A 19,425-nucleotide genomic window follows, 5' to 3' on the forward strand; every position below is an offset into this window, starting at 1 on the left:
ATTGTGGGATGCAGAAGGTGGAAGGTCTGGCTTCTGTAACTGCTTTCCCGCTGAACATGGGCGTTGGCAGGTGGATCCATACTCCCAGCCGAAACTGGCCGTTTTAACAGCTGAGAAGACCCTATAAGCTTACAGCATTGCTTCTCCCCAACCCCCCTCAAATTTTTTTTTCAAAAATTTTATATGGAAAAATAGTTCAGACAATACAGGTTTATTTTTGCATCCTTCTCAGTGGCCCGTTTACTTTCCCGTGAGCACCTGAGATTACCCTGAGGTCTGATTAAGCTGTCCCCCAGCGCTGAGGGGAGGTGTCAGGGTGCCTGGGTGGGATGCTCAGACAGCACCCCCTGCTGGCGGTCTGGCTTTGCCTGGTAGTCGCCTCACAGACACCACCTCTTAGGTCTGGAAGCAGGAACTAGAGGGTTGAAGGAGCTGGAAACCTGATTCCCCGGGGTGGAGCCCTTCTGTGGGGTGGCCCAGAGTATGAGAAGGCCTCTGAGAAGGAGGTCAGCCCCACCCTGTTTTGCCAAGCCAAGTCTGTGGGCCTCTTCAGGGTCACTCACTGTGATCAGTAGTCAGCACATTTAAAAACCGCACACTATAAGGGCTGGTCCGTGGCACACCTGCTTGGGTGCACATGTCACCATGTATAAGGACCCGGGTTCAAACCCCTGGTCCCCACCTGCAGGGGGAAAGCTTCACGAGTGGTGAAGCAGGGCTGTAGGGGTCTCTCTGTCTCTTTCCCTCTCTATCTCCTCCTCCCCTGTCCATTTCCCTGTTTCTATCCAATAATAAAAATTAACTTGAAAATTAATTAAAAAATCAAACAAACAAAATACATACTCAGACTAAAGTGTAAGCAGTTATAGAACTTGGAGTATTCAGTGTATCTCTCCCTGGCTTATTGAATCAATAGTGATTTATAACACTGCAAAATCATAAGAGTACAGTTTCTTTTTTTTTTAAGACTTTCATTTTTCTTTAAACCATTTTCTTTAAAAAAATTTTTTATTACCTTTATTTATTTATTGGATAGATGTAGCCAGAAATCGAGAGGCAGAGAGGCACCTGCAGCCCTGCTTCACCACTCGTGAAGCTTTCCCTATGCAGGTGGGGACCGGGGCTCGAACCCAGGTCCTTGTGCCCTGTAACCTGTGCGCTCAACCAGGTGCGCCACCACGCGGCCCCAAGATTACAGTTTCACACCGTTCCCACCACCTAAAAACTGCATCCCACTCGACCCCCATATGGTGAAGCTGAAAGCCCCCATGCCCCCACACCTTTCCTTGGGTGCAGTGCACCAAACCCAGTCCACGTTCTGCTTCGTGTTTTCCCTTCTGTTCTTATTTCTCAACTTCTATCCATGAGTGGGATCATCCCATCTTCATCCTTCTCTTTCCGGCTGATCTCACGTCCTAGGATTCCTTCAAGCAGGTGGAGAAAATTTGAAAAGGAGGACTTCCTTCACCTGTTTCTAGAACTCGGGCATGAACACTTGCACGGGACGAGTGCCCAGGCAGGGTGAGTGAGGCCTGTGTGTGCAGGAGCGAGGAGGGCGGAGAGAGGGGACCAGAGGCCGCGGGATGCCAGGCCTGTGGTCTACCTGCCAGGCCTGTCCTTGGGTCCTCACTGGTCACAATACCCTCCTGGAGGCTCCTTGATTGTCTTTTCTTTTTCTTTCTTTGTTTTAAAAATTATTTATTTATTTATTTATTTATTCATTTATTTATTTTAGTTTTTACCAGAGCACTGCTCAACTCAGGCTTGTGGTGTTACAAGGGGATTGAACCTGGGACTTTGGAGCCTCAGGCAGGCGAGTCTGTTTTGCAGAACCATTATGCTGTTTCCCTCCTTTCTGGTTGGTTTTTAATACAGGCGAGGCCCAGTGGAAAAATGCAGGGCTGACTGGCTGATGGTGTTGGTTGGAATCTCACTTATGATTACTCTGAGATAATACCAAAGCCAATACTTTTTTTAAAAAAAAATTATTTAATGCTTATTTATTTTGGATAGAGTCAGAGAAATTAAGAGGGAAGGGGAGATGGGAAAGGAGAGAGACACATCTGCTCTCTTATCAATTTCTATCTGTCTCTCTCCCAGAAATAAATAAAATAAAAAGTAGACGCACTTCCAGAAGTTGTGCCTTTTGAAGACACAGAAGGCTCTGCAAGCTATGATCTATTTATGGTTTCCTCACAAGCCCTGTGTCACATACTCACATGTTGATGGCCACCCCGTGGTGCCATGTGTACATCCAAAACAGAGACAAGTTTGGGCAGCGCTGCCAGGCTGTGGGGCAGGCCCGTGCGGGCACCATGCTGGAGGCTTTGCTTCGCATCCAAATAAACCCCCACCCAACCCCCACGGGCTCTGTTTCTCCTGTGGCACCAGGGTGGCCGTGGGCTCTGCTAAAGCTTGTCACCCACCAGATCGCATTGATTCTGTGCTAACTGTCACCCTGCTGCACTCACGGGGCTGTGACTGGGACGCTGAGCAGAGAAGCCTTTGAACTGGAAGCTCAGCAGTGACCTTGCCCAAACTTCAGCACGGGGTCGAAAGGACTTGGTGCCGCCTCACGGGCATGGACCCGTTTAGAGATGCCCGGCTGTGGCCTGGTGTGTGCCGAGCGGGTCTGACTCCAGAACCGGCTGTCAGCTTTGTGCTCACGAGGATGCACAGGCGGCCCTGGCTGCCAGACAGGTTTGCATTGTTGTTGACCTGCTGTTTATTTTTGTCTTTGAGAAACAGCAAGAACCGCTGCAATCCTCGGAGGAGATGATTTATGGAATGTTAAACAAATAGGAGGCCTTTATCCAGTAAGGATTTAACTGATAGAGAGAAAGAGAGAAGGGGGAGGGGTGAAGGGGAGAGAGAGAGCTTGAGATTGGTGGTAGGCATAATTTCAAGGCATAATTTCAATTTCATAATTTCTGGCTTCAAAATCTGGGAATGAAATGGGGGAACTTGGGCTTTTTTTTTTTTTTTTGTATTTGTTTATTCCCTTTTGTTGCCCTTGTTTCATTGTTGTAGTTATTTTTGTTGTTGTTATTGATGTCGTTGTTGTTAGATAGGACAGAGAGAAATGGAGAGAGGAGGGGGAGATGGAGAAGGGGAGATTTTTAAAAAATATGTTTTTATTGATTGATTTATGGATGGATTATTGGATAGAGACAGGATCATTGAGAGGGGAGAGGGAGATAGAGAGACAGAGAGACTCCTGCAGCCCTGCTTCACTACTTGTGAAGCTTCCTCCCTGCAGGCGGGAACCAGAGGCTTGAAGCCGGGTCCTTGAGCTCTGTAATACGTGGGCTTAACCGGGTGTGCCACCGCCTGCCCCCCTTTGGACTCTTTTGAAATACTCTTTTCTCTTCCCACCTCAACTTTCAGGGGTCGACATTCTGAGGGTACATCTGTGGGCCACATAGTAGCTGAGGTCAGTGACTGCACAGGTGGCCCTAAAGTGAGCATTTGAACCCCAGTGGTCCCTCCCCTCCCCTCCCCTCCCCCTCATTTCCCTTCCTTTTCTCTTTCTCTCTCTCTGTCTCTCTCTCTCTCTCCCTCTCTCCCTCCCTCCTTTCCTTTCTTTCTTTGTTTCTGCCCCCAGGGTTATCACTGGGCTCGGTGCCTGCACTACAAATCCACTGCTTCCGGAGGCTATTTTTTCCATTTTGTTGCCCTCGTTGTTACTGTTGTTATTGCTGTTGGACAGGACAGAGAGAAATGGAGAGAGGAAGGGAAGACAGAGAGAGGGGAGAGAAAGACAGACACCTGCAGACCTGCTTCACCGCCTGGGAAGCGACTCCCCTGCAGGTGGGGAGCCGGGGGCTCGAACCGGGATCCTTATGCCGGTCCTTGGGTTTCGTGCCTAGTGTGCTTGACCCGGTGCACTACCCCCTGACCCCTGAGCCCCAGTGGTTTCTTTTTTTTCCTTCTTTTTTTTTTTTATTGCTTCCAGGGTTATTGCTGGGGCTCAGTGCCTGCATCCTGAATCCACTGCTCCTGGAGGCCATTTTCCCCATTTTTTGTTGTTGTTGTTGTTGTTGCCCTTGTTGTTGTGCTTGCTGTAGCTGTTATTATTGTCAAGCTGTTGTCGTTGCTGGATAGGACAGAGAGAAGTCGAGAGAGGAAGGGAAGACAGAGAGGAAGAGGGAAAGACAGACACCTGCAGACCTGCTTCACCTCCAGTGAAGCAACCCCCTGAAGGTGGGGAGCTGGGGGCTCGAACCCGGATCCTTATGCGGGTCCCTTGCACTTTGCGCCATGTGCGCTCAACTCGCTGCGCTACCATCCAGCCCCAGCCCCAGCGGTTTCTATGCAGACCCAAACTGTCTTGGTGGCAGCCTGGCAGGGATCCTGGGTGTGTCTTGTGGATCCCAGGGTGTCTTGGAAGGGGGTTCTCTGTGTCCTCGCCCCCCACAGTCCTGCTGCCTCAGACTGTCCTGAGGGGGAAGGAGAGTGCCAAGGGGTGGCCATGGACAGACTTTTATCCTTTGCTATCCAAACATGCCCTGTCTAATTGGGCCTTTGTCCTGAGATTTCTCCTGATTGGAATTAAAAAAAAAACAACCTTCCTGAAGTGTTCTTTGTCTTCTGTGTTTTCTAAATTTTTGTCATTCCGGGGCCACTGGCTTGGCATTTCATTGTGATAGTCTGGTATAGTTGGTGAACTTTTCACATGTCTGTGGCCCGCCTACCGCAGGTGTTGGCATAGGTCTGGCCATGCCTCCTTTATTCTAAAAAACACTGTTGTCTTCAGATTGTGTGTTTTGTGCTGATCTGTGTGGTAGTGTGTATGTAGCCTGTCCCCTTGTTCTAGTGAAAGCATGCCATAGCTTGAGGAAATTCTTTCTTTTCTTCTTTATTGGCGTGGGAGGGACTAGTGGTCATAGTCGTCAGTAAAATACAGTCATTGGTACATGTGTGACATTTCTCCAGTTTTTCACAGAACACTACAACACCTCACCCTGTGGAGATGGCCAGCTCATCTCCCTGAGGTTGGCCCAGGACAGCTGCCCCTAGGGTTCAGTTTGCAAGACCCAGCACTTAGAGGGTTGAGCAATCGGGAACATGCCACTGCCCACAAGGAGGAAGTGACTTGCAGACTCAGGCCGATTACTTCTCCCTGGAGAGGCAGGGTCGCCCTTGCTGTGACTCCCTGAGGCCATCCTCCCGGAAGCCCATCTTTCTAGCTGCTCTTATGTTATCTGCACTGCTTCCAAGCCGTAGGGGCCAGTTCTGCTCTGATTTTTGCTGTCTCTCCTCTACCGCTCTGATAAGTTTTATTTACGAGTTTGATTGCTCTTCAAGGTAGGCTGTTGCACTCTCTAATTGCTGGCTGTGGAGTTATGTTGGGGCTGGGTTACAACCTTGTTCATCCAGCTCTCCTTCTCCTGCATCTTCCTCTCCTCCCTCCCTCCCTCTCCCCTCCCTCCTTTCCCTCTTAGAACTTCCAGGGCTTGAATCATTTTTTTTTTTTTTTTTGGGAGAATCTTTCTGGTTGCTGTCTTCAGGTCTCCATCTTGACTCAGCCCTGGCTCTTTCTTCCTTCCTTAATTCTTTTTAAAAGATTTATTTACTTACTTTTGTTGCCCTTGTTGTTTTTATTGTCGTAGTTATTATTGACGCTGTTGTTGGATAGGACAGAGAGAAATGGAGAGAGGAGGGGAAGACAGAGAGGGGGAGAGAAAGACAGACACCTGCAGACCTGCTCCACCGCCTGTGAAGCGACTCCCCTGCAGGTGGGGAGCCGGGGGCTCGAACCGGGATCCTTCCTCTGGTCCTTGCGCTTAGCGCCACGTGCGTTTAACCTGTTGCGCTACTGCCCGACTCCCTCCTTTCCTAATTTTTAAAATTATCCATATTTATTTATTTATTAGATAGAGACAGCCAGAAATCAAGAGGGAAGGAGGAGATAGAGAGGGTGACAGAGAGACACACCGGTAGCCCTGCTTAGCCACTCACAAAGCTTTCCCCCTGCAGGTGGGGAGTGGGAGCTTGAACCCAGGCCTTTGTGCTTTATGACACGTGCGCTCAGCCTGGTGCTCAGCCCGGCCCCCTCACCTCTTTGTTTAGGTCCCAGCAGGATGGTTACTGGAAGCTTGATGCCTACAGGAGATGCCTACGGTGGAGCTCACTATCCATTTTCTCCTGTATACACTGTGACTTTTTCTTAGAAGGGATACATCAAAGGCATAACTACTGACTGAGATTTCAAATTTATCACAGGAGCAACCTTTACAATTTTTTTTTATTTATTATTGGATAGAGACAGGAATTGACAAGGGGAGGAGAAGGAGGAGGTAGAAAAGGAAAGAGACAGAGAGAGACCTGCAGCCCTGCTTCACCACTTGTGAAGCTTTCCCCCTGCAGGCGGGAACCAGGGGCTTGAACCTAGGTCCTTGTGCACTGTAATGTGTGCGCTCAACCAGGTGCGCCACCGCCCGGCCCCAGAAGAAAATGTCTTAAGGACCGAGGACTTCAAGAATGACACTGTATGGCGTTGACATGTGTATATTCGACATGCCTCTCTTATAGTATATCTTGAAGCTGCCTTTAAAGATCTCTCCCTGATTTCAAATAGATTTGCAGTTGCCCAGGTGCACCCAGCTAAAAACTTGAATCACACACGGTGGGGGCCATTCAGGAAAAACACAAGTGCCAACCAAAATCCGACGCACACGGGTTTGCCACGAGGCATAATGTGATCTTTGCCCAGAGGCAGCCAGGGACAATCCTCCGGGGAGATTTGGGTGTGGGAGGGCCGCGCTGAAGAGAGCCCCTGTGTGTGTCCCACCCGAGAAGGTCGGGGAGAGCAGGGCCCTGCTTACCACATCGAAATCGTTCCATGCCGGCCACAAAGCCAGGTGTCTTGCCAAGATGAGCCGCGGGGTCTAGCAAGACATCAGGCTTCACTGCTTCAGTGCGGTGGGGCTCTTGTAACACACACACACACACACACACACACACACACACACACACACACACACTCACACATACACACACACATACACATACACACATACATACATACATACACATACATACACACACACACACACACACACACACACACACACACGTCTTTCAGAAGCTACCGTCTGCTTCCAGTGATGGCAGGTGGTGAGGGATCAAGTGGGATTGAGGACTGAGGCGGCGGAGAGATAGGTGTGGAGATCTGAGTGGGGTGTGTGTGTGTGTGTGTGTTTGGGGGGGGGTTGTCCCGGAGAACCAGGGCAGGATCCAAGCTTCCAGGACACGCTCTCGCAGACCAGTGGACTCACTTGTTGCTGGGTGTGGTGGAGTCCTTCCTGTTCCAGGGGTTTTGGCTGCTGTGGTCTCCGTGCCCGGGTCCCCAGAGCCGGCCTGCACTACGGTAGTGTGAGACATTGTGGGGGTCCGCGTTCACCTGTCTTCTCTCGCAGGATGTTGCCGCGGCTGTCCTCTCGTTGCTGCCTGACTTGCAAATCAGACTTTATCCAAATGCTCGGTGGGGGCCGGGCGGCAGCACAAGGGCTGCAGGTGTCTGTCTCTCTCCGTTTCTCACTCCCCCTCTCAATTTCTCTGTTTCTATCCAATAATAAATAAATAAAGTAGGTATTGGACAAAAAGAAGGAAAGTGAATATTCAGGACAGAACTACCCCAGAACTCACTAGGTGTTACGTTGCTAGGGTCCGGCTGGTAGCGCAGCGGGTTAAGCGCACATGGTGCCAAGCACAAGGACCGGCGTAAAGATCCCAGTTCGAGTCCCCAGCTCCCCACCTGCAGGGGAGTCACTTCACAGGTGGTGAAGCAGGTCTGCAGGTGTCTCTCTTTCTCTCCCCCCTCTGTCTTCCCCTCCTCTCTCCATTTCTCTCTGTCCTACACAACAACAACAACAACAAAAGCTATAACAACAATAACAATAAAAAGCACAACAAGGGCAACAAAAAATGGGAAAAATAGCCTCCAGGAGCAGTGGTTGCTGGCATCGAGCCCCTGTGATAACTCTGGAGGCAAAATAAAAATACTTAGGATGAAAACACACACACACACACACACACACACACACACACACACACACACACACACACGAGAGAGAGAGAGAGAGAGAGAGACAGAGAGACAGAGAGAGATAGAGAGAGACACAGAGAGAGAGACAGAGAGAGAGGGAGAGAGACACAGAGAGAGACACACAGAGTGAAAGAGACAGAGAGAGAGATAGAGAGAGAGACACAGAGAGACACAGAGTGAGAGACAGAGAGAGAGAGGGAGAGAGAGAGTCTGCGTTACGTTTGGTAACCACCGCAAGTTTGGAAGATCCACTGGGGGTCTTGGAGCAGCTCCGCCCTGGATAAGGGGGTTGAGAGGTTGCTCTCCCCACTCTCTGTGCCATTCCTCCACCATGTAAGCTGACACACACACTCTCTGCCCGCAGAGAAGCCGGTGGCCCTGAGACTGTGTACTCTCTGGCCCTGGCAGATCTGAGGAAGATACCATGCTAAGTCCTCCCCGGCTCCGTAGGAGTGTCCGCCCTTGTCTTGGTGTCCACTGCCCCGGGGTGCCACCTGTGAGATGTTGTGGTGCTGTGGACGGCCACCCTGGGCCCCACACAGTGTGGGGTGTGCTGAACTTGAGTTCAGGGACCACGGCTTCCAGCTGGGGGGCTGCCAGCCCAGGGCTCCACAGAGGAACTTAGAGGTGGGTGCAAGTCCTGTGTCCCCAATTCCACCCCGTCTGATCTTGTGTATTCCTTCAGGGCTCTGCCTTCCAGTGCCGCCAGGCTTCTGTGTCACTGCCAGCTGGAAGGAACTTGGCGTGACTTCTCTAGGGAGGTGGGGGGCGAATTGTGAGGTGGGCTGGGTGCTGGTACACCCTGTTAAGTGCCCACACTACTATGCAGGAGGACCTGGGTCTGAGCCCCGGCTCCCCACCTGTCCTGAGTGGTGAAGCAGGTCTGCAGGTGTCTGTCTTTCTCTAGCTCCCCCTCCCCAGTTAGTTCTCTCTCTTCTCAGTTTCTCTCTGTTCCTGTCAAGTATGATAGAAAGAGGTTGGGAGCGGTGGACTCGTAGTGTTGGCACTGAGCCCCAGAGAGAGTCCTCCTGGCAATTAAAACAACAACAACAACAACAAAACTGTGAGATGAATTTTGGACTCAGCCAGGGAAGTGGAATGAGGAGGCCAGAGCCAAGACACAAGGTTTTGTGTCTTCCAGGCCAGAGACATTCCTTTGGGTCTGAGTCAATCTCTCAGGTTTGCTCGCTGGAGAGGAAATAATGCAAGAGGCAGCTTTCCATTTTGAGGCTGCGGGAGTGAGCCCGGGACCTCGGAGGCTGGGTGTTTCTCTGTGAGCACCAGGGGAGCTCTGCATGCCCGCACATGCTGTGTCTGGTCCTGCATTTGTGGACTGTTGAGACCCCGGCTTCTGCCTCGTGGTGTCCTGCCGGGATGTTGGCTTCAAGTTCTGAATTCCATGCTGCCGGGTGCATGGCTGGAACATAAGACGCCTTTATTCGTTCGGTACGTCTCTGCTGGGCCTTGGATAAGCTGAATGGTGTCAGACGTGACTCCCTCATGTGGAAGTTAGTCAGGTGTGTTAAGTGATGGGCGATGTGTTAGCCATCCTAAACCAAGCCCCCGCTCCATGCCTTTTACTTATTGTTATTAAGTGTTTGTGTTTTTGACTAGGGCACTGCTCAGCTCTGGCGCTCAGTGGGACTGGGGCTCAAAGCTGGAACCCACTCACAGGCCAGTATTTCTGTGCGGGCATTCCTCCCTGCTCTTATCAGAAATGTCTTCCCAAACTCAACACCCCTGCCACCCCTGACAAGTCGAATGACCCGCTCCCGGCAGCTCTTGAGAGGGCACCGCAGGCAATAGTGGGTCCCTTTGTGCTGCGGGGGGCTCCTGCCAGCCATTGGACAGAGGGCCCGCGGGGACGTTGGCCCTGACGTGGGCCAGGCCTGTCTGGGGCGTTTCACTGGGCAGCTCAGAGGAAAGGAGACTGTGTTTAGCGACTCTGTTCCCCAAGAAACCTTTCTTTCATGTTCCCACTGTATCCAGTAGGGTTCCTGTTTTGTTTTGTTTTTCCTTCTTTCACACTGTTTGCGCATCAGGGTGCTTTGTTCTCTGTTCTGTGCTTAAGCAAGTAGAGCCTGCCCCCCCCACATTTGGGGTCGCTTATCCAGAAAGGAAGCACCACAAGCATATGGGGAAAGTTTTGACGTGGTAGATATCTGGTCTAGATAAATACTTGAGGTTCACAGAGGACATGGGCTTTGGACTATGTTTGGAGTGTTGTTTGTTTGTTTGTTTGTTTATTGGGTAGAGACAGCCAGAAATTGAGAGGGAAGGGGGTGACAGAGAGGGAGAGAGACAGAGAGACACCTGCAGCCCTGCTTCACCAGGGGCTTGAACCCGGGTCCTTGTGTACTGTAATGTGAGTGCTTAACAAGATGCGCCCCAGCCTGGCTCCGGCCTTGGCATTTTCTACGCAGGCAGCTGTGATTCTCACAGTCTTCACCGCACTGCTACATCATGGTCCCCTTGTGAAGCCTTGTGTCGGTCATTGTTTATGTCTGTCTGGGGTCTGTAAGTCCTTGACGGAACTTGAGCTAACCATTTTCATATTTTCAATTTCTTTTTATTGCCACCAGGCCTATCGCCGGGGCTTAGTGCATGTAGGATGTATCTGCCACTCTCAGTGGCCGTTATATTTTTATTACTTTTTTCTTTGTACTTGACGGGACACACAGAAGTTGGAAGGGAGGGGGAGACAGAAAGGAAGAGAGACAGAGAGACACCTGCAGCACTGCTTCACCACTCGTGAATCTTTCCCCCTGCAGGTGGGAACCAGGGGCTCGAACCCGGGTCCTTATGCATAATAACATGTGTGCTCAACCAGGTGCGCCACCACCCACCCCCTAGAATGTTGCATACTATTTTTTTTTTTAAAAAATACAGATTTCTCCTTTATTAATGAGAGAGATGTTCAGAGCATCCCTCTGGGATGGGGGTGCTGGGGGTTGGACATAGGACCCCCATGCTTGCCAGCCCTACAGACCATGGCTGGCTACCTCCAGGGTGACTTGGCAGCGGGAGCCGCAGGCCCCAAAGTGGAGCAGAGAGAACAAACAGAGGCTCAGAGAAGAAGTCAGTGAGCCAGTTTGCCAAACACCATCTGTCTCTGACCCTCCTGGGGGGGTGTTGGGGGCTTCCCAGTGGGCAGAACAAGCAAAGGTTCAGACACAGGAGAGTGGGGGGCAGGACTGGGGGTAGGCAATCAGGGGAGAATGCTGGGGGCAAGGCTTTCGTCCTCGAGAGTGTCCTGGGTCACTGGAAATGCCTTGTGTCACCAGGCGGTGTCCTGATAGAGGAGACAGCAGCGGAGCGCAGGACAGGCTGGAGAAGACGGCCTCGATGCTCTGGGTGGGTTAGACCCTCATTCTGTGTTCGAGTGGGGAGGTGAGGAGAAGGGAAAGGAATGATAAAACTTCAAACCCTGTTTATTGTGGACACTTAAAAAATGCAGATACTGGGGGTCGGGCGGTGGCACAGCGGGTTAAGTGCATGTGGCGCAAAGTGCAGGGACCGGCGTAAGGATCCCGGTTCGAGCCCCCGGCTCCCCACCTGCAGGGGAGTCGCTTCACAGGCGGTGAAGCAGGTCTGCAGGTGTCTTTCTCTCTCCTTCTCTGTCTTCCCCTCCTCTCTCCATTTCTCTCTGTCCTATCCAACAATGAATTGCTTCAACAAGGGCAATAATAATAACCAAAACGAAGCTACAACAAGGGCAACAAAAGGGGGGAAAAATGGCCTCCAGGAGCGGTGGATTCATGGTGCAGGTACCGAGCCCAGCAATAACCCTGGAGGAGGGAAAAAAAAATATGCAGATACTGCCCATCCCGTGGCGGCACTTTGTTGAGACGAAAGATGGATGGCCGTTGACGTGACGTTCTGTGAGTGTTTCCTGATAGCTTCATAGGCTTCTCACGCTGTTAACCCACTGCTCCTGGCGGTCATTTCCCCTCGTTTTACTGGCTAGGATAGAGAGCGATTGAGAGAGGAGGGGAGATAGGGAGGGAGAAAGAGACACACCTGCAGGTGGGGAGCGGGGGACTCGAACACGGGTCCTTGCGCTTAGTACTGTGTGTGCTTGACAGGGTGCACCGTCACACGCCCCCCCCCCCCAATTCTGTGAGTTTTATTGACTTTATTTATTGGATAGAGACAGTCAGAAATCTAGAGGGAAGGGGGAGACAAAGGAAGAGAGACACACCTGTAGCCCTGCTTCACCACTAGCAAAGCTTTGCCCCTGCAGGCGGGGGCCTGGGTCCTTGTGCAGTGTAACCTGAGCACGGGGGGCCGGGCACCCCGATTAAGTGCACACAGTAACAGGTGTACCCAGCCCGGCCCACCACCGCCCGGCCCTCTTTCTGAGTTTTGTACATTGCTGTGTGCTGTGTCTCTCCGAGCACAGGTGCTTAAACCGTTCCTTCTGGTTGGGTAGGTAGCTGTTTTTCTGTTTCTTTCTTTTTTTTTTATATTTATTTTATTTATTTTTTTCCTTTTGTTGTCCTTGTTGTTTTATTGTTGTAGTTATTATTGTTGTTGTTGTTGTTGGATAGGACAGAGAGAAATGGAGAGAGAGACGGGAAGACAGAGAGGAGGAGAGAGAGATAGACACCTGCAGACCTGCTTCACCGCCTGTGAAGTGACTCCCCTGCAGGTGGGGAGCCGGGGTTCGAACCGGGATCCTTGGTTTTCTGTTTCATATCATCTTATATTCACATGTCAGATTCATCACGCACATCCTGACCACACGTGTACACACTTCTGATTCCTGGGTCACGTGTCACATTCTGGTTTAACTTCTGATGCCTCGTTCTGAATAGTGTTACTATCATTTTTTTTTTTTTTTTTTTGATGCTGACTTCTTACCTGAAAATACTAATGTAGCCCCAGCAAGACAGGAATATACATCCACACGGCCACGACACAGCGATCACAATAAGGAAAGCGCCCCGCCGGACACTCAGGGCAGCTAGTATGTCAGACCTCAGCACCTGCCCAGTTCTGTCCTTTTCCACAGTTCTTTTGTGCTCTTCAGATGCAAGCGACTGAAGAAAGACAACAGTGCAGGCATGCTGTTCACAGTCTCTGTTCTGGGAGGCTGGCATCTGTACTGGAAAACACTGCCCCCCGGTGGGGGTGGATAAAATGATTAAAAAGTCTCCACTTTTTCTTTGGTCTCTTCTTTGTGTTGTCATTTCAACTATTTGTCCGCACCCTGTCTTTCCTGTAAGGAGAAAATTAGGTTTTCAGCTTGGTTACGCTGGATGAGGAAGGATGGTGCCCCTCCCCCCCCCCAGCAGGAACAAAGACTCTTTTTTGTTTGTTTGTTTGGGGGGTGGGGTGGGGTGGGCGATGGGAGATAAAGAAGCTTAATAAGTGTTTATTACACTTGATGACAATGTGGTCCATCATCTGGTAGTCCCAAACGGGACTTCGTTTTGCTCACTGCAGCGATATTTCTTGGCGAGCTTTTCTGACAACTTCCTCGGGGATTCAGGCATCTCTCTGTGCAGGAGGTGGGTGTTGGAGGCTGGAGTGTGGGCAGCTCTGTTCTTGAGGTGTGACTTTGCAGGCATGTGCGCCCTGAGAGAAAAGACTGGGACTCACAGTGAACGCTGAGGCTGACCTAGTGATCACAGGAGCCAAGCATGTATGTCCGAGGTTATGATGACCGTTTTGATTTTATTTTATTGATAATGTTTATTTAATTTGATAGGACAGAGAGAAATTGAGAGCGAAGGGGGAGGGAGAGGGCTTGAGAGGGAGAGGGGTCGGGTGTTGGCGCACCTGGTTGAGCACACATGTTACAGTGCACCAGGATCTGGTTCAAGCCCCCGGACCCCACCTGCAGGGGGAAAGCTTTGTGAGTGGTGAAGCAGGGCTGCGGTTGTGTCTCTCTCCTCCTCTCTCTCCTCCTACCCTCTCAATTTCAGCTGTCTCTATTCAATAAATAAAGATATTAATGGGGGGGGGGAGAGGGAGAGAGAGAAGAGAGAGATATATATGCCTGCAACACTGTTTAACCACTCCTGAAGCTTTCCCTCAAAGGTGGGGACTGGGGTGTTGAACCCATGTCCTTGTGCATTATAACCTGTGTTCTCAACTGGGTGTGTTACCAGCCAGCCCCTAGGGATGGGCTTTGAGTGGTAAGGTGTTCTCTCTCTCTCTCTCTCTCCCCCATTATTTTCCAAGCCCTGGTCTTAGAAATGCTTCTGCCACCTTTATTCTGGTGCCAGGCAGGTTCAACCCCCACCTTCTCCCTGGCTGAGTAGCCTTCCTTCTCTGTGCAATTTTTGTGTCTAGATTTCTCCTCTGGATGGGCCCCTCCCTCTCTGTGGAATCTTCCCTAACCTCCCTCCTTCTAGCCATGGAGAACTCCTTTCCTGGCTTGTTGCTCACGGCGAGGGAGTCTCGTGGTCATGTAAACGAGTCGAGATGTTCTGTGTTTGGTTGTTTTAATGGCACGCGTCCTCAGTGAGACCCGTCTTTGTGCTGAATGTCGCCAGTTGTTTCTTTGCAGACGTACTTACTGTGTGCTGGCATTTTAAAAAGTGGCTTCTCGCAACTTCTGTCCGGTCACATTTGTGAGAAGGTATAACCAGAACAGCAGGAGTGCTTCGGACAAAACCTTTAACTGCAAGTGGCCACAAAGTAGGAACACGTCTCTCCCAGCTCTTCTGCAGAGCGGCTTTTCCTGCCAGCACGATTGTGCCTCTGAAAACACAGCAAGGATCATGTTTGTTGAGCGGGATAGTGTTGATGGCACCTGCCACTTAAAATCTCCCGAGAGACCACTGTTCAGAGGAGTTGCATTTCTCTGTGGCAAGAAATAGCCTTTCGGATTTTTATACTCTTGAGGGAAGAGGTCACTTTAACCTGCCCTGCTCAGATCTGATTCATTTTTCACCTCTCTCTCTCTCTCCCTCCTTCTTTCTCTCCTTCTTTCCTTTCTATCTCTCTCCCTTTCTTTCTATTTCCCCCCTTCCTTCCTTCTTTCCTTCCTTCCTTCCTTCCTCCCTCCCTCCCCTCTTCCTCCCTCCCTCCCCTCTTCCTCCCTCTCTTCCTCCCTTCCTTCCTTCCTTCCTTCCTTCCTTCCATGTAGTAGGTGCTATTGGAACTACCCATGAATTTGCTGGAGGCGGTTTCTCTCCTTGTAGTAATTTTCATTCTTCATTCCCTCCTGGGGTCCTATTTGACGAGTGTCACCCAGATGCCTGCCTTGGCCTGGTGTGGTCACGGCTCCTCGGTGTGTGGTCTGTGGGACCCGCACCTCTCCACCTCTTCTTTTCTCCCCAAGCAGGAGACCAACGCCCAATCTCAGAATTCGACAGGCCTTGCTCAGGTAGTTGGAGGCTTGGTAGCCAGGCTTCCAGTCCAGAAGCATCACTGCTGCGAACTTTGCTTGAGCAAGAAGTTGGCTCTGGAGAATAGACCAGGCTGTAGAGACCCCTGGTGACCCTCTCAACAGCTCTGGATTGGGTTGGCGGCAGAAAGCCTGGTGGGAATACGGTTTTGGGAAAAGAAGAATCATAGACGATGAGAAATGCCAAATCTTTTAAAACTTTTTGCTGTGGAGAACATCAGACAGCTCACTTGGGCTGCCTGCCTGGCTCCACGTGCTGGTCCTCTGGCCACGGGAGAAGGCCTGGTGATGTGGTCTCTGCCTCCTCCTCCCTCTTTTTGTATGAAAAGTGTGACCTAGAATGGTGAAATTGTGCGTGTGTGCATACACACATGCACACCCACCCGAGTCCGAGGTTTGAGTATTTATTTATTGTTGCTAGGAAAAGAGATAGAGAGACCATCCACAGCCCTGCTTCACCACTAGGGAAGCTTTCCTCTTGCAAGTGGGAACCAGGGGTTTGAACTCTGGTCTTTGTGCCCTGCAATGTGTACGTTTAACCAGGTGTGCCACCGCCCGGCCCCGGATCGGAGTTTTGATCTAGTAACTATAGAGTCTGATACGCTGCCAACAGCAGGCTTGCAGTAATCTTAGACAGTGTGAAAATAATACAGGAATGGCTTGTAAGACTCAGCCCAAATACCAAGACTCATATCTGAGTACTTGTAACATTCATACCTGAGGGGGCTGGGCGGTGGCGCAGCGGGTTAAGCACACGTGGCACGAAGTGCAAGGACCCGCGTCAGGATCCTGGTTTGAGCCCCCAGCTCCCCACCTGCAGGGGAGTCGCTTTTCACAAGTGGTGAAGCAGGTCTGCAGCTGTGTATCTTTCTCTTCCTCTCCCCACGCCCCCTCCCCATCTTCCCTTCCTCTCTTGATTTCTCTCTGTCCTATTCAACAACGACAGCAATAACAACTATAATAGTTAACAACAACAATGATAAATGACAAAAGTAGCCTCCAGGAGCAGTGGACTCGTAGTGCAGGCACCAAGCCCCAGCAATAACCCTGGAAACCCAAAAAAAAAAAAAATTCATGTCTGAGTACTTGTGTGACTCACACCTTGAGTACTATTGATACTCAGGTTTGCAGTAGGCATCTAGGTTAGGGGTGGGAGTTAGGATGGAAGGCTTTGGAAAAGAGGGTGGCTGAAAGGTTGCGATGGGTAGGAGGGTGCAGCCTGTGGCCAAACGGGGACTCCTGGTCTTGGAGGCATGGGCCCTGCGGGGAGGAACACGGCTGTGTTAGAACCCTGTGCAGAGACGCAGAGAGAGAGGACCAGAGAAACACTAAACACAGCAGGGTCTGAAGTGAACAGGAAGGCGGGAGTTACCTCAGAGGGGCCTGCAGATCTCCTGTGAAGAGTGTGAGGGAGGAGGAGAGACTTTGAGAACACCCCAGAGGCCACTCTGCTAGGTGCTGGTAAGAGCTGCAGACATGACAGCCGATGTCTGGGCTGGTCAGGCCATCCTGCAGGAAGAGGGGCCAGGCATGGACAGCACAGGACAGACAGCTGGGACGCCAGGACTGTCTGACCTGCCAGTGTATCGATGGTCCTTGGTTTGGGCGAGTTCAGACCGTTTGGCAAGGAAGTTTAGGAGGGTCCTTTATCTTTGGACTTTGCTTTTTGTCCTTCTTTATTTATTTGGTTATTTTTTCATTGGGTGGATTAATGGTTTACATTACATGTTGGTATTCTTTATAGTTGTTCGTACATTTGTAACATTTCTGTCCCCCCCCCCCATTTTTGTTGCTCTTCTTGCTGTTATTGCTATTGTTGTTGGATAAGACAGAGAGAAATGGAGAGAGGAGGGAAAGACAGACACCTGCAGACCTGCTTCACCACCTGTGAAGGGACTTCCCTGCCTAGCCGCCGACTTCACTCTTTTGAATAACAAATGTAGGGGTTGATCAATTCTGGAGGCCTGATGGCATCTACAGCAAGTACTTTTATCTATTTCTTTATTTCTTTATTTTTTTAAAAAGCTTTATTTTATTTATTATTGGATAGAATCAGAGAGAAATTGGTAGGGGAGAGGGAGATGGAGACACCAATTGTGAAGCTTTCCCCCTGCCCGTGGGGTCCAGGGGCTTGAACCTGGGTCCGTGCACTGTGATGTGAGCACTCAACCACGTGCACCACTCACTGCCTGGCCCCGTAATGTGCTTTCTAGCTTGTCTCTGGATGATGCTGGAATCAGGGAACCACACAGAGTGAAGTCCCCAGGAATGGAGAAGAAGTGGTGGTTTAGAATTCCCATGTTCAGTTGACTTTTAGAGAGAGGTCTGGGTAGCTGAGGGTACAGATTCTAGGCTGTTTGCACAGTGGTGGATATGTCCGTGTGGAGTAATGCTAAGACCTAGTACTCAGAATGCTTTCTGCTCGGGTTTAAGAAGTGTGACACAGTGGAAAGGCATTGTTTCACGAGGTTCCCGAGTTCAATCCCTGGCAGCATATGTACCAGAGTAATGTCTGGTTCTTTCTCTCTTTCCTCCTATCTTTCTCACCAATAAATAAATAAATAAATAAATAAATAAATAAAACATTTAAAAAAAGTGGCAAGGATGGGTAATTTTTTCCTCCCTTTTAACAAACATTTTGTTTTAGTTGTCTCAGGTATAGCTTTGTGAAAGCCACAGATTCCTGGAAGGTCTTGTAAGAATGTTGATGTTCTCTCTCTCTCTCTCTCTCTCTCTCTCTCTCTCTCTCTGGTGCGTCTAAGGAGAACTGGAGAAGAGTCTGGGAATTTGTCCCTCAGCTGCAATGAATCCACACTCCCTTCCCATCAGCCTTTGGGAGAGACGTGGACCAGACACCACTGTGCTCGCTGGAAAAACGGTGTCACGTGACCGGAGTTTGATTTTGTTTCCCTAGTAATTCTATATGGTGGTCAATTCAGTTGTGAATAGCAAACTCTTGGTACATTTAGCACATTTCTATGTGCGGATACGAGTGGAATGACTGTGGCCATTTAAAAACACCCCGGTTCTCTAAGTAATTTCAAAATACAGCTGCCTACACATTTTTTTTTTTGCCTCCAGGGTCATTGCTGGGCTCGGTGCCTGCACCATGAATCCACTTCTCCTGGAGTCCATTTCCCCCCTTTTGTTGCCCTTGTTATTGTAGCCCTACTGTGGTCACTATTGTTATCGTTGATGTCATTGTTGTTGGACAGGACAGAGAGAAATGGAGAGAGGAGGGGAAGACAGAGGGGGGGGAGAAAGACAGACACCTGCAGACCTGCTTCACCGCCTGTGAAGCGACTCCCCTGCAGGTGAGGAGCTGGGGGCTTGAACCAGGATCCTTACACTGGACCTTGTGCTTTGCACCACGTGTGCTTAACCCACTGCGCCACCGCCCGACCCCCTTCTTTTTCTTTTTTTCCCCTCCCCAGATGGGCTATGGCAAGTGTTTTGTGCAGACTGCATGTGCCGGTGGCTTCTCAGACGGCTGATCGGTGACATTTTCCCTCCCTCAGTGACGTGTCAGGGCTGAAGGGAGGGCGCGGGTGACCCGATCGTGAGAGGAAGCCGAGACCCTCGGCCTTGTGGCCGTGTGACTGACGTGCAGGGTCCTTCTCCCGCCACGATCCTGTCCCAGCCCAGCCGCTGCACTGCCTGCTGGCGGCGCTGACCTGCTGTGCTCTCTGCTTTTGTTGAACAGGATCCCAGCTACTGGATCCAGGTGCATCGACTGGAACACGGAGATGGAGGGATACTGGATCTCGACGATATCCTGTGTGACGTAGCCGATGACAAAGACAGGGTGAGTCCCAGTGCCGGGGGAGCCACTCGGAACGCACCGTCAGCTCTGGGGAGGGAGGGAGTGTGTGTGAGTGTGTGTGTGTATGTGTGTCCTGGACTCTTCAGACACAGACACTCTAATACTTTATTTTTTAAAAAATTTGTATTTATCAAAAGGAAACATTGACAAAACAATAGGATAAGAGGCGTACAACTCCTCACAGTTCCCACC

General features: G+C 50.6%; 1 protein-coding gene across 12 annotated transcripts in view; it reads left to right on the forward strand.

Annotated features, from left to right (window-relative positions):
• The window catches only part of PARD3 (par-3 family cell polarity regulator), a 652,495-nt gene that overhangs the window by 83,784 nt on the left and 549,286 nt on the right, over positions 1-19,425 (forward strand). For 11 of the 12 annotated variants that reach the window (XM_060192488.1, XM_060192482.1, XM_060192490.1 and 8 more), the window contains exon 2: positions 19,114-19,215. The exons of the other annotated variant lie outside the window; for it this stretch is intronic. In XM_060192488.1, the coding sequence (XP_060048471.1) occupies positions 19,114-19,215 (102 nt within the window). The remainder of the gene's footprint in view (positions 1-19,113; positions 19,216-19,425) is intronic. 12 annotated transcript variants of the gene reach the window in all.

The sequence above is a fragment of the Erinaceus europaeus genome, chromosome 6 (genome assembly GCF_950295315.1).
Source record: "Erinaceus europaeus chromosome 6, mEriEur2.1, whole genome shotgun sequence".
In the NCBI taxonomy this organism is placed as follows: Eukaryota; Metazoa; Chordata; class Mammalia; order Eulipotyphla; family Erinaceidae; genus Erinaceus; species Erinaceus europaeus.